This window comes from Lepidochelys kempii, chromosome 24 (genome assembly GCF_965140265.1).
Source record: "Lepidochelys kempii isolate rLepKem1 chromosome 24, rLepKem1.hap2, whole genome shotgun sequence".
Lineage (NCBI taxonomy): Eukaryota > Metazoa > Chordata > Testudines > Cheloniidae > Lepidochelys > Lepidochelys kempii.
Window position 1 is genome coordinate 5059728 of NC_133279.1, and position 15162 is coordinate 5074889.

The following is a 15162-nucleotide window of genomic DNA, read 5'->3' on the forward strand; positions in this document are numbered from 1 at the left end:
GAAGTCACGCGAGACTTCGCCCGCCTCTCCCGTGGTCTCTCGAGAGCGGGACTGCCCGCCCATGCCTCTGGCGGGCAACATGGCGTCCGCTCCGGCTTCACCGCGCGAGATTTCGCGGCTAACGCCCCCACCGCCAGAGCTGTCGCTCTCCGCTGCCAGGACTTAGTGCTGGCAATATGGCCGCCTCCTAGCTTCAACTGCCATTCAAAATAAACTTTATTGACAACACATGACTTCGGCAGACAAAAGGGGGAAGGGGCGAGGCGAGGCTGCAGTGGGGATGGGGACAAACCAAGGCTTACCCCCACCCTCTGAGACGGCAGGGGCCTCAACAGATGCAGACAGAGCAGGGCCTGATTCTCCTGTCACTTAAACCAGTTTAAATCCGGTAACAGTAATGGAGTCCCTCCTGATTTACACTGGTGAAACTGAAGGCCAAATCTGGCCCCGGGGAAGCCAGGACCTAGGAATTGACATAGGTGCAAGTCAGTCAAGCTGAAAATGTTAGGGGATCAGGCACTGGACTGGGAGCCAGGAGACCTTGGTTCTGTTTTAATTGGCCCCACTTTCACACTGAGGGTATGCTTTTTAATTCGTGTGTAAAGGGTTAAGAAGTGATTAATCGATATTTAATAAAGGGTTGGAGTCTAACAGGTTGCTTATGAATAGAGCCCCACCAAATTCACGGCTGTGGAAAATGTGTCACGGACCATGACATCTGAGCTCCCCCTGTGAAATCTGGTCTTTTGTGTACTTTTACCCAATACTATACAGATTTCATGGGGCGGGACGACCAGTGTTTCTCAAACTGGGGGTCCTGACCCAAAAGGGGGTCGCAGGGGAGTCGCAAGGTTATTGTAGGGTGATCATGGTATTGCCAACCTTACTTCTGCACTGCCTTCAGAGTTGGGTAGGGTGACCAGTTGTCCAGTTTTCGACCAGAACACCTGGTCGAAAAGGGACCCTGGTGGCTCTGGTCAGCACTGCCGATCAGGCCGTTAAAAGTCCAGTCGATGGTGCTGCCCGGCTAAGGCAGGCTAGTCCCTACCTGTTCTGACACCGCGCTGCACCCTGGAAGTGGCCAACAGGTCTGGCTCCTAGGCGGGAGAGGCCACGAGACTCCGCAGGCTGCCCCTGCTCCAAGCACCGGCTCCACACTGGAACCGGCCAATGGGAGATGGGGGGGCGGTGCCTGTGGGTGAGAGCAGTGTGCAGGGCTGCCTGCGTACCTCTGCCTAGGAGCCGGACCTATTGCTGGCTACATCTGGGGCCTGCCTTAGCACCCCCCACTGCGCCGCTGACTGGGAGCCGGAACCCGGAGACCCAACCCCCTACCCCAGCCTGGAGCCCCCCCAAACCCAGATCCCCTTCTTCACCCCAAACCCCTCATCCCTGGCCCCACCCCAGAGCCTGCACCCCCAGCGCTTAGCACAACAAGGTATTGATTTCAGTGGAGATCGCAAGTGCAACTGTAATACATAATATAATTAATCCTTAGGAAATCCACCCCGTATTGTAAGTCACGTAACCCTTCTAAAGACAGTAGGTTCAGGGTAGATCAGTGCTTGGATGTGGGACCTAAGGGAGCAGAATTCAAACATATGTTGAGATTATGTTAATAGTTTGAATCAACAGGAGCAGCGTGTTCTGAGTAAAGTCCAGATCTCCACCCATTGGGCAGTGCTGTGATGCGATGGAGTGAGGGAAGATGAGTGTCTCTTCCTTAATTCAGAATTCTCTTTCTTTTCTGGGGTATTTAATTACAATTTCTGTAATTAGATCCTAAACATAATCTGACTGTGGGTTGTTTTTTGTGGGGAAGGTGGCTAATATAATCAGGAGCCATGTTAGCTCTGTTCCCTCATTTCCTTGCACTAAATTGCTCAACATGAAAACGAATCTTGGAGTGTTTGCTTGGAGAAGTGGCTGTGGAGATGCTCTAACTGCTTCTTTCTGCCTCCAGGGTCCTTGTGAGTTATCCCAAATAAACCCAAATATGGAGGGCAGCTTCCTGGTTTCCTTACCCCATGCAGTTTAATCACCCAAACCATTGTCCAATCCAGGGGTTTGTACATACTGCAAACTAAATATTGATCTAAGATTTTGATGCTGGGGTCAGCACTTATGCTGACGTCACTCACATCTGCCTACACACACACGGAGTTTATATTACACCACACTCACATGTGCATACAGACAGATCCACACACTCCAGCACTAACACACGTAGACATCATAGTCAGATATTGTGCTTTCAACCCACACGGGGACACACACAACATACACTGTGCTCGTATACACACAGACACACCCACACACGCCCCTCCCTACTTATTACATACACAACATACACACGTGCTCCACATGTATATACACACACCATACTTACATATATACACACACACACACCAGCCAGCATACGCGGCAGACGTGCACACTGCAAATGAACCAAATAAATAAGTACACACGCGATGCAAGTGTGAGCACACGCACGCACACACACCTCAAAGACACGTGTAAAGTTCAAACAATGCAATTACATACGCATGAACAGGAAAACACAACACACCAACCTGAATGCATAACATAACACATCTATACGTCACAAGTCCATGCTTTCACAACACAAGTATACAAAAGCATGTTAATAATAGTAATAATAAGGCACATATGCAAATCACACAAACATGCATGCGCAACACATGTATGGACCACACAAACATGCACACACAATACATGAGCACACCACACACAACACAACACAACACACGCACACAACCTCTGGGAACAGCCTTTTCTGCCGGCTGATTCAGTAGGTCCAGTGAAGCAAAGCTGCCTCTGCCCCTTTAATTCCAGCCACACCTTTGCTGGTTAAACAGGTTTGAGATCCAGGGGGGCAAAGGGAAGAAGCTTCAGAAACATTCACAACCCGGGACAGCCATCCGCAAAACTGCTCCACTTTCCAAGTAAGCAGCCCAGCAGGGAAACAGATCTCTGCTTTACTTTATTAATTTTCTCTTGCAGTCTGGTCGAGTGGAGGGGTTGTTCGGAAGATGGGTGCAGGACGGAGTTTTGTAGCTTGCCTGCGTGTGTGTGTGTGTGTGAGAGAGAGAGAGAGAGAGAGAGAGGGACAGACTGACAGACAGACTCTGGAGACCTGGCTCTGCCACTGGGATGTAGTGTGACCCTGGGCAACTCATGTCACCACTCTGTGCCTCGGTTTCCCCATCTGCAAAGTGGGGACAGTGCTACTGCCCTCTTTTGTAAAGTGTTTCAAGACTTCTGGATGAAATGTGCTATGTAAGAGCTAGGGATTATTATTGGGTGTGCAGGATACACGTCAATACTTTATTTGTAACTTCTTTGATCCCAATCCCTCTCCCCTCCACCACTAACACTTGGGCAACCACTTAATGAGGGCCTCACAAGTTGCTTTTAATCCCCCACCCTATATTAAGCCCCACATGGGCACACTCCTACATCTCTTTAAAATCAACAGGGCCAGATGGTTTTAGTGGAGAGAAACTGACAGACACCAGCTAGGAATCTGTCCCCTCCTCCTCCCCGGGATCCCTCATGGGTGCAGTGAGTCTGCTAGTGGGGAGTGCAGTGTGGAGATGAATAAATTAACTATCCTAGTTGACAGATCTCAGCCAATCCAGGAGGGATTGCCAATATTCCCCATATGTGCCGCCTTTTTTTTAAGAGTGATTAACACTGCAGGGGCCTTGGGCATTCATACATCTCAGTCCTTCCTAGTCTCCACCTGTGGAACATCATAGTCTCGTCTCCTGAGGGCTGTCATACTTCAATCTCATTTCGGTTGTTGCGTGGTGGTGGTGGCCCATGAGATACAGGTCAGACTAGAAGATCTGGTGGTCCCTTCTGGTCTTCCCTTTATGACTCAGTGGTATTGTAATTGTTGGCCTGCCATATGTCGTGTATGCCTACAGTTGATAGGTGCCTCCCAGTTCTTGTCGATCAGTGTTCACGCCGCTTCCTCTGGAGAGTTTTGCGAGGTGTGCGCATCTCAACGACGCACTACGCAATTTTGCTCACCACCTGTGTAATAAATATCCCTCCAGGTAAACTGGCAGGTCCCTGCAAGGATTGACCAGCTTGATTTTCAAAGGCGAAGAGCCCCGGCAAATGGGATGGGCTCTGCCAGAACTCACCCCTCCTGAAAATCAAGCCCTGCTCTTTTCATTGCCATCCGAGGTCCTGAACCCCAAAATTTGCATCTCTATTCCCAACATTCAGGGGTCTTTTGGTTCAGCCAACGAGGGGCCAGCCCCAGCACTGTAATCCAGATCTCAATTTCAGAGATGATTTGGATCCAACATTTATGTTCAGTTGAGCGGAGGCGAGGCACAAAGTTCTGATCCAAAATCCGTGAAGTGTTTGGATTGGGTGTTTTTGAAAATTTATCCCATTATCTCTCTAGGAGTAGCCATGAAGGGTTTGTGCACACATGGAGTTATTCTGGACTAGCTATTGGGCCTTACATTCACACCCAACCTTAATCTGAATTCACTTTCAAGTATAGACAAGCTGTCAGTTCTGTTCTAGATCGAGGCATGCCCAGAGTTTATAGGAGTGTTTGGATGTACGATTTTGCTCAGGGTATATCTATTATTTAACCCTTTCCTAGAGCTCCATAGAAACCGATCCTGTGGTTTTTTTCAGCAGCTGTTTCATCCCCTGGATTTAATCATTTTAATAACATATAGAATAGTGTTTAACTGAGCTCAGTGACACTGGTATACTTCCAGAGCAATTCCACCAACTTCAGCTGGAAGCAGCTTGACCTAGCGGGAGTCAGGACTCTTGGGCTCTCTTTTAACTTTGGAGGAAATGTGATTTGGTGGTTACAGCATGGACAGGAGGGTGACTGGGACCCAGGACTCCTGTGTTCTATTCCCAGCTCTGCCACCAATTTGCTGTGTGACCTTGGATTAATTGCCCCACTTCTCTTGGTGTCCCCAGTTTATAAAGGAGGGATGACAATGTCTTGGAAGTGTTGATTAATGGTTGGGCTTGTGAGGGGCGTTGGCCACTTGAGAAGGGTGATCTACAGGCAGTTCCTTATTGGTATCTCATTGTGTATGTTCTTTGTCCCTCCATAGGTGGAGAACAGCAATGAGAGAGGACAGTAACTAGACTCTGCAGCTTTAAATAGGCGATAGAGTCTATTGCCCGTACCACCACAAAGCCAGCCTCCCTCCGGGTCTGTCCCCGGCTGGAACGTCCCCGAAGGCCCAAGATGGCAGCTGCTGACCCTGGGGCTCACACAGAGAACGTGGCGCTGGTGGAGCTGAGAAAGGAGGCTCTGGAGCCCCCAGAGCAGAAGGTGGCCTGCGGCAGTGTCCAAGACAAGAAGCCAGGAGATCCTGATGCTCCTCTGCCATGGGACCAGTCCCGGCACTCTTCCGTGAGTGAGGTGGCCACGGAGCCCACCACCCCATCCCGCAAGGCATCTGAGACAGAGAAGAGGCCAAGCCCTGAGGGGAGCCGCACAGGCCCCGAGCTGGGGCCTCCTGGAGACGAGGAGGTTTTCCTCGGCTCCTCCCCTCTGCGGGAGGAGGAGGAAGAAGGGAACAGGATGCCTGAGGTGGCCATGCATGTTTTCGTCCCCATCAATCCCCACTGTATCGAGAAGGCCCCCGGGTGCCAAGGCTCGGCAGGGGGCAGCGACTGGAAGAAGAAGCAGCAGCAGCTGGAGGAGGAGGAGGCCATCGTTTGCTGTGAGAAGGAGAACGGCAACTCCGAGAAACTGGCCTTCCTGACCCACGGCCCCCTGAGCTGCCCCACGCGCTACGAAGAGCCAGCTGGCTACGACGGTGGCCAGACCAAGCCGCTTTTCAAGAGGCTACAGTGCCTCCAATGCCAGGACTGCAGCTCTGCCAACCTCAAGGCCGTGGCCTCCATGATTGGGGCCATGATCATCTTCCCCTGCTTCGTGTACGGGGCCTACGTCTTCCTGCCCTTTGACGCCCCCCTGATGCCAACCATGAGCGCCCGGCTGGTCTACACCCTTCGCTGCGGAGTGTTCGGCACCTTCCCCATCATCCTAGGTGGGTGGAGCCGGGCGATTTGTTCCTCTCTGCCCTGGGGGGTTGTTCTGGCTCTGAGAGGCAGAGTGGCTGGCTGTGGGGATGGGGACTGACTCTTCAGAAGAGCTGACCACTCGCTATTCCCACTGGAGTCAGTAGGGAGCTGCAGGACGCTCAGCACCCCTGGAGAATTGGCTCATGGCCTACTCAGATCAGGAGTGACGGACAGCCATTCCCATCCAATGGCTGCTTGGTGGCTGTCATGAAACAAGTTGGATGGGTCTCAGCCCAGTGTCTAGTGACCACATCCCCCAAACCACCAATGTGACCATCACTAACCAGCCCCCTGGCTAGGAAGCTCAGCTGAGAGGCCAAGAACTGACTGGGCCATGCACTCTTTCTGTGCAAGTCATCAGGCTGAACGTGAGAGGGAGGAAGGATGATGGGGATGGATCACTTGATGGATCACTTGATGATTACCTGTTCTGTTCATTCCCTCTGAAGCACCTGGCATTGGCCACTGTCGGCAGACAGGATACTGGGCTAGATGGACCTTTGGTCTGACCCAGTATGGCCGTTCTTATGATCCAGTGGTTAGGTTGCTATCTGGCAACGCAGGTTCAATTCCCTGCCCTGTTTGACCTGGGCAGGTCACTGACTCTTGCTGTGCCTCAGATTCCCATCTACACAATGGGGTAACAACACTGCCCTGCCTCACGGTGGAGGGTTGTGAAAATAAATACATCAAAGATGGCAAGGCACCCTTTGCTGGCCCGACACTAAGGCCAGGTCTACACTTAAAATTTAGGTCTAGCTACATCACCTACGTACAATTCTTTCACACCCCTGAGCAATGTAGTTACACCGACCTAACCACCAGGGTAGATGCCACTCGGTTGACAGAGGAATTCTTCTGTCAACCGAGCTCCTGCCTCTCAGAGAGGTGGATTAACTACCATGATGGAAAAACCATTGATGTCCACCTCTTCCATCGATGTCTACATTATGGAGCTACAGCGGCATGGCCGTGTCACTATCATGCCTAGAGCATACACATAGCCTCGCACTCTCCAACAGTCACTGTGCCCCCAGTCCTGGTCTCCACCCATCACTCCTTGCGTCCCCCACTCAGTTCTCTCTCTCCAATCCCACCAGGTCTGATCGTGTACGGGGTCTCCCGCCTCTGCTTCTCCTCAGTGCAGCCCTTCGGGGAGCTGCGCCGGGAGGTGGAGATCCACCGGCGCTACGTCTCCCAGTCCGTCTACCTCTTCATCCTCTACTTCTTCAACATTGCCGTGCTGGCCACCTACCTCCCTCAGGAAGCCCTGAAGCTCATCCCGTTGCTCACGGGGCTGTTTGCCATCTCACGGTAAGCTCACTCCCCTCCCGCATAGCATAAGACCCCTCCCCATGCTACATTTAAATGGACCACGAGCTGAGAGCAATGAGTCTAAGCCCAGAGCAGAGCTAGGATCACGATGGGGAGGTGGGTTCTTTGGTCTTTCCGTTAATTTAGTGCTGAGGGAACATATCAGCATGGCTGGAGTTCGCTCCTTCATCCAGGAGACAGGAGAGCTTGGGTCCTGTCAACATTTAGCCAGGACTCAAAGATTAATACTGCTTCTCCCCCACTCATTTGGAAAGCACCAGGGGTCTTTGAAGACCACTGGAGGTCCAGCATACCGGATTTTAAATCTCATCCAAAGATGGCGCTTCCAGTAGCACAGCGCCCCCTAGTGGTGGGGGATTGGAGTCCATGCTGACTCAGAGGGGAGCGCGCCCCCTGCTGGGTCAACCCCCTGCTCCCTGCAGGATAACACCACACTGGGGAATAGGGGTCAGAACTGAGCCCTCTAGCTTCATGCTGGGGTGCTGGAGTCACCCTAACTCAGAGGGAAGAGTGTCACCGATTCCGTCACCCACCCGACTCCTTATCACCACACTGCAGCAGTCGGATCAGTACCAGGGCTTAATTTATGCCAGGGCTTGTTAGGGCTGAGCCCTGGCACCTCTGGGCTGGGCAGTTCAGAGCCCTGGCACCTCTGGGCTGGGCAGTTCAGAGCCCTGGCACCTCTGGGCTTGGCAGTTCAGCGCCTCGGCACCTCTGGGCTTGGCAGTTCAGCGCCTCGGCCCTCTGGGCTGGGCAGTTCAGCGCCTCGGCACCTCTGGGCTGGGCAGTTCAGCGCCTCGGCACCTCTGGGCTGGGCAGTTCAGAGCCCTGGCACCTCTGGGCTGGGCAGTTCAGAGCCTCGGAACCTCTGGGCTGGGCAGTTCAGAGCCTCGGCACCTCTGGGCTGGGCAGTTCAGAGCCCTGGCACCTCTTCCGTTACAAATTAAGCACTGATCCCAAGGAGAGTTTCCCTCACTGAGGCACTAGTTTCCCCTGGTGCCACGCTGGCGTCCGTACTGACGCGAAGGGAACAGCGTCTCCTAGTGAATGGGCCGCAATACTCCCTGGCTTTCCCCTAGAGGTCTTCCATCCTGCCAGCTTTGACTGTGGGCAGCTCCAGGATGGCTGCCCATGAGCGGCGTAAAGCCAAGACTCAGAGCGTTAAACCAGCAACCTGTTCCCAAATCCTACGGTGTCCACCAGCCCTGCCCTCGGGCGGAGTGCTCCTCAGGCAACCGGGTCCTGTCTCCCGACACCCCCCAACACCCGTGCCTCTTCTCTTCCCCAGGCTGCTGTACTGGCTGGCCTATGCCATGGGCCGCTCTTTCCGCGGCTTCGGCTTCGGCCTGACCTTCCTGCCCCTGCTGACCATGCTCCTGTGGAACCTCTATAGCATGTTCATCCTGGAGCCCGAGAACATGTTTGCCACTGCCACCAACGGCAAGCAGGTTGCCCCGTCGGAGAAGCAGAGCCGGGCCGCGGCGCCCAAGATGAGATACTGGGGGTAAAGGACGGGACAAGGGGCTCTGGTGATTGGCAGCAGGGAGATGGGTTTGATGGCGATGAACGGAGCCCGGATGGGGGGCTCGGCCGGTGTGCCCACATTTCAGCGTGTGAGTGCCCTGATACCCAAGGGGCTGGTTTGCAGAAGCACTGAGCAACCCCCAAGTCCAGCTCCACCTGGTGCAGGCTCTGAATCCCAAGCCTTAAGAGCTGAAATGAGTGGCCAGATACAGACCTGGCATGGGCCCCCCGTCCATGCATGAAAACCATGGGCCCAACAGCGCCTCCTACTGGAATCAATCAAGCAATTGCATTCCACCAGTAATCAGCTGGCTTCACAGGGTTAATTCTGTCCTCCCTTTAACTTGATCCAGACCTCAACTAGCTATTTATATTCAAATCATCCTTTCTTCCGACCACTATAAGGCTGGTGTTGGATAATTAGATCATGGAGTAACAGTCACCACTATGGAGCCTGGGAATAAGAAAGATACTTGCTAATAAAAGTGGACTTAATGTTTTCACTGATAAGCCTCATTAGCTGCACTGATAAAGGCGGGGAGATCAGGCTCTTAGCTCTGTCTGAGCCAGGCTAACAGACTAGGGGTATGTCTGTACGCTGCAGTGCCCCTGGTGAAGACGTTCTATGTCGATGGGAGAAAGCTCTCGGTCGGCGTAAAACTCCCCCCTCCGTGAGTGGCAGAATCTATGTAGGCAGGAAAAGCTCAGGAGGTGTGTGGGGGGGGTTAGTTCAGGGTAACCGTTGCTCAGGGGGACGGATTTTTCACACCCTGAGCGACGTCGTTATACCAACATAGGTTTGTCGTGTAGATCTGGCCTCACCAGGGCAGGGCTACACTGGAAACTTCAACATGCTGGCGCGGGAACGCATTGAAGTGCGAGTGTGGTCACGCACGAGCGCTGGGCGAGAGCACTCCTGGTAATCCACCTCCTCGAGGGGATTAGCTCCCAGCGCTCGGAGCCTGTCCACATTCCCGCTTTAAAGCGCTCAGACTTGCTGTGCTCAGGGGGGAGTGATTTTTCACCCCCCTGAGCCAGCAAGTTAGAGGGCTATAAAATGTAAGCGTAGACAAGCCTTCAGAGGGTCACCGCAAAATACAAGGTGGAACAGATTATTTAGCATAACATATTTCAAGGGACCATTTAAGGTGAAGTGGCCCGTTGACACCCCTCCAGTCCTAGGGAGGAAAGGAATGGGGGGAAGAGTTATTAGTGGGTTTCAGCTTGTTCAAATAAGCCATAAATCCAGTGTCTCTATTCCGCCCATGGTTTTTATTGTCTAGCAAAGTTAATGGGCCACATCACCATGAATGGTCCCTTGAAATATGCGTTAACTACTTCTGTTCTACCTTGCATTTAGCTGTGACACTGGGTTTCCCAGACCTGAACAACTCTGTGCAGCTGGGAAGCTGGTGTCTCTCACCAACAGAAGTTGGTTCAATACAAGATATTGCCTCGCCCACCTTGTCTCTCTAGACTGGAATAAGCAGCCAGCGCTGTGGCACTGTGATTTCACCCACTTTCCGGGGGAGACGGGACTTGCTTTGACTCATCCTTGCAAACAGGAATGTGTACAGCACCAGGGGCTCTTAGGCCAGCCTGATGTACAGTCTTCTGGATTGTGTATTGATTTTGGCAAGGTGCGGCCATCTCTGAGGCTAACAGCTGTGGCTGGGGCTATTTTCCTTTCGGTTGTGAAATGCTACAGGGCAAACAGTGGATGGAGGGCATAGGGCACATGCAGAATCAGTAAACAGCTTCCCCGGGCAAGTGGAAGAACAAGTTTCATCAGTGGGTGGATCAGGATTGATTGGTATTGGGTCACTTTATTTTACTTAACCGCGGGCTGGAGTGGGCTTTACTTAATAATGGCTTTTGCAACCATTATGCTGGGCCTATTCCCTCCTGCTAGACTTCTCCCTACCCTGGGGAATTGGGTGAACTGTTATTGTCCCTATAGTCTTCTCAGAACTCCCCTCGTGGTTTCTGAAAATGTGAATCCACCCATGGTTGGTTTGATTGAATATACATTCTTTCTTTTAACCTATACAGCGCTAGGGCCAAATTAGCCATTGGGGATGTGATGAAGTCTGCATCACTTGAAGTCTTTAAATCAGGACTGGATAGCTGAGACAGAGATACTCTAGCTCAACCAGAAGCTATGGGCTTGCTGCAGGAATCACTTGAAGACGTTTTCAGGCCTGTGTTATACAGGAGGTCAGGGAGGCAGTGTGGTCTAGTGGCCTGCACTGAGACTCAGGAGATCTGGGTCCTATTCCTGCCTCTGCCACGGGCCTGTTGGGTGATCTTGGGCCAGTTGCTTCCCTGCTCTGTGCCTCATTTTCCCCATCTGTAAAATGGGGATCATGATCCTGACCTCTTTTGTAAAGTATTTTGAGATTGAGTGATGTACAGGGCCATAGAAAAGCTCGGGATTATTATTAATATAGTTCTGGCCTTAAACGTCTTTGACTGAATTCTGGCACCCCCCAGGCAGCCAGGCCTTCATTAGCCATCACCTTCCTCCCAAAAAAATCATTTGCAGAGAGCAGCACAGAGGTGGGGCGTAAGGAAAAGAAGGCATGGACTACATAGTTTTGCAGCGCGTGGCCCCCGGCCAAGCAAAGCATCTCTGTACAGTCCCTTGTGCTGGCTGTCCTTGCTTCTGTCAGGAGTGATGTACCCTGGGGGCTGTGACAGGGACTGTTGCCAGCTTGGCAACAGGGCATTTGGGGGGTTCAATTCTACTTTTTACCTTCCAGCTTTACCCTTCACATCATGCAAAGTTTATTGTTTCTAAATAGATTGTTTTAATCTGATGGCTGTTGTGTTGTTTTGGGGGGAGAGTTACGGGTTTTTTGTTTGGTTTGTGGTTTTTTGGCCTTGGTAACCGCTTTTGCTAAATACAGTGCAAGGTGTAAAACAGCTCCATGTCCGAGTACTCTGTGTTCGGTACTGATTTTATCATCTTTGTGTGCAATATGCATGAATAAAACCTTTCCCATGGGTTTCCCATCCCTCCTTGTTTTCCCCTTTAGGCTAGTTATAGCTTAGCAAAGTATGTTACCTAAGATTTTCAAGAATGCCTACTGATTTTGGCTGTCCACCTTGAAACACCATAAAGGGGTTGTGTTCACAGTGCATACACCGAGAAGTTATATAGAAACATAAAGTACTCTTGCTGAAAGGTTGCAACGTAACACTACTTTATAGCTTAGAATTCAGAATAACAACACACAAAAACAGAGAGAGACAAAGCAGGCTGCTCCTTAAGGCAGCGAGGAACAGCTCACCCCACCTTACTTTAAGCTGGTTCTTTACCAGCTCCTCTGCTCAAACACTTCTCTCAAGACCCCTCTAGCCTGCAAGCAAACCCAGGAAAACCCTTTCACTTAAAGTGATAGTTTGTAATTTCAGCACTGTTTTTGATACACCACAAAAGGGGCCTAATTTTCTGAGGGTAGATGCTCAGCACCAGTCTTAAAAAACAAACAGAATGCTTTGGTGGTTTTTGGTAAGAGATGAGGTTGGGTCAAAATTCTTATCTGAATGGATGTTGGAGGCATGGATTGGGGAAGTAAGTGGATGGGTCTTGGAAGAGTGAATTGGAGAAGCTGGATGGAAATCAGAGAAGCAGAGGGAGTGGTTGTATTTGGGGCCAGAGAGGAGGGGTGAAGTGAATCCGAAGAGTTTTGAAAGCCAGGAAATCTCATTCTAAACTGAAGCAAGAGATGGACAGGAAACCAAGGCAGATCAATGGAGGATGGTGATGAAATGGCCCAACTTCCTGCAGTGACAGAGCATGCCAGTCGCAGCACGACGAAGCAGGGATGGAAGGCTATTAAAGACGGATTGCAATAAGTGAGATGAGAAGTGATTATGTCACGAATGAGACTTTTGGCAGAGGCTGGGTTGAGGCAGGTCTGGATTCTGGTAACATTCCAAAGGCCAGAGGCAGCAGAGGGAGCGTGGGAAGAGGCCAGAAGCATAAGCTTGGAGGTGAATTCCCAGTACCTCTGGAGCTGAAGGAGATAAGGAAGGTAACAATGGAATCAGAGATCTAGGACAAAGTGGAGTTGCATCTGTGGAGAATGCAATAGCCAGACCATGTCTGGTGAGGGAGACAAGTGTTATTCTTTGGGGGCAGGGACCGGCCTTTGGTTCAGTTTGTACAGAGCACCATGGGCTCTTGCTCCATGATGGGTCCTGAGGTGCTACTGCAATACAAATAATAACACCAGGAGAAGTTTGGGTGGAGAATCCTCCTACGAGGTGACCCTGCATTTTCCAAATCTGAAAGGCAGCCCAGATATGGAAAACACCTGTTCGGACCCAGCTAGTCCATCCCCCAACCCAGTGTAGTACATCCACCAGTCTTGAGCGTCCCACGCAATGCTCCCCCAGTGCCCTTTGGAGACCAGTCCACACCCTAAGAGGCCTCACCATGGAGATGTTTTTCCTCATCAGAGGAGTAGGAGTCAGACAATGAGGGTTCACTTCCCGGTTCTGCCGACTGCTATAGCCTTCCTGTGTGACCTTGGTAAGTCACTTCCCCACTGTAGACCTCAGTTTCCCAAGCCTTTGTCTTGTCTATTTAGGCTGTGGGTTTTTTGAGGAAGGGGCTCCCTTTCACTAGGTGTACGTACAGTCCCCAGCACAATGCAGCCACGATTTCCGTTGTGAACCTTCAGCACTACTATAACATACAAAATAATGACAACCACTTCCTTTTCTTAACTCCTTTTTCCCCCTGTTTACACCCTCTTGGATCCCCCTAACCCACCTCCATCCTCCCTGTTTACCCTCTTCACACCCTTGCCAGTAGTTCTCCCATCTCCCGCGGTTACAAGCTTAGACAAGGAATAATTCTGAGCGAGCCCAAACAACTGCAAAATTCCGGCTGAACTGGCCGGGGCCTGTTTTTGACACAGTGACTCTTGATCTGTGATGCAGCTCAGCTTTTGTTCCTGTAACTAGTTAGATCTGGGTGAGCCAAGCAACGCGGAAGAAACTCTGTCTGTGTCTGTGTGTGTGCGTATGCACAAGGGCCCTGGGCTGGAGCTTGTGTCTCTTTGCTGGCGGGGCAAGTAATTATGGGGAAATTCCTATTTTTATACCTTTGGTTGGGTGTGTCAAGAGGATTGTACGGATCACTCAGGGTTCCTCATCCCTTTTTTCCTGGAACTCCTGCCATTCCTGTCTACCTTCAGTACTTCGGTGGCCCACATCCCTGGAATATCTGAGCACCTCGCCATCGTCAGTGTAGTTATCCTCACAACACTGGGCAGTGCTACTGCCCTCATGTTATAGATGGGGAAACTGAGGCATGGAGCGATTATGTGACTCGCCCAAGGTTCTCGAGCAGGAAGTCAGTGGCAGACCCGAGCTCTCTCAACTCCCAGACCCGCATCTTAACCACCAGCCCCTCCTTCCTCATCACAGCCTCTACCCCGAGGGCTATTTCCCAACATGTCTCTTATTCACCCATCAGGCCCTAGCGCCAGCCTGGGCGAGAGCTAGACAATAAGGTAGGTGCTGGGGGAGCAAGAGGGGAACTGTCCCTCCTTTGGCTGGTGTTAAAGGTACCATCAGCTTAATACCGCGCGGGAGGTTGGCGGTGGTTGTCTATTTATGCCGCACTGCAGGTGATGATGGTGCTTTCCAGGCACATGAGAAAGCAGGGGCTCAGATTCTGATCTCGGGGCTCGTGTACACTTGAAACACGACCCTGGCGCTGCTGCAGCACGTACCTACCCTGCGCCAACAGGAAGGGTTCCTGCGTCCCCCTAGCGTGGTCGACGTGGGGACACGTGCCACCTTCACTGTGGGCGTGGCTACACGTGTGAGTTACAGCGCATTAAAAGAGCCCTGGGCGCACTAGCTCAGCCCCGTCCACACTGGCAAGGCACGTAGAGCGCTCTGACTCCGCGGCTGGGCCGCTCCTGGCACTCCACCTCGGCGCGTGGAGTAACACCAGCCGCAGCACCAGTGTGGACGCCCTGGACTGTTAGTGCGCTCTGATCGGCCTCCAGAAGGGTCCCACAATGCCTGTGCTAGCCACTCTGGTGACCAACCGTCAGACCTGCCTTTCAGATTCTCCGGGAATTTTGAAAATCCCCTTCCTGTTTGCTCAGCCAGGCGTGGAGTGCTCTAAGCGAATCTTTCCAAGTGGCCATGCCGCCACGCGCCAGGCGA

General features: G+C 51.9%; 1 protein-coding gene across 1 annotated transcript; it reads left to right on the top strand.

Moving 5' to 3' along the window:
* Positions 1-2897: 2897 nt before the first annotated feature.
* TMEM79 (transmembrane protein 79) lies at positions 2898-11963 on the top strand. Its single transcript, XM_073322727.1, has 4 exons — positions 2898-2966; positions 5127-6074; positions 7209-7422; positions 8732-11963. Exons 2-4 carry the CDS (start codon positions 5264-5266, stop codon positions 8949-8951), a joined length of 1245 nt encoding a protein of 414 aa, XP_073178828.1. The 5' UTR covers positions 2898-2966; positions 5127-5263; the 3' UTR covers positions 8952-11963.
* Positions 11964-15162: the final 3199 nt, after the last annotated feature.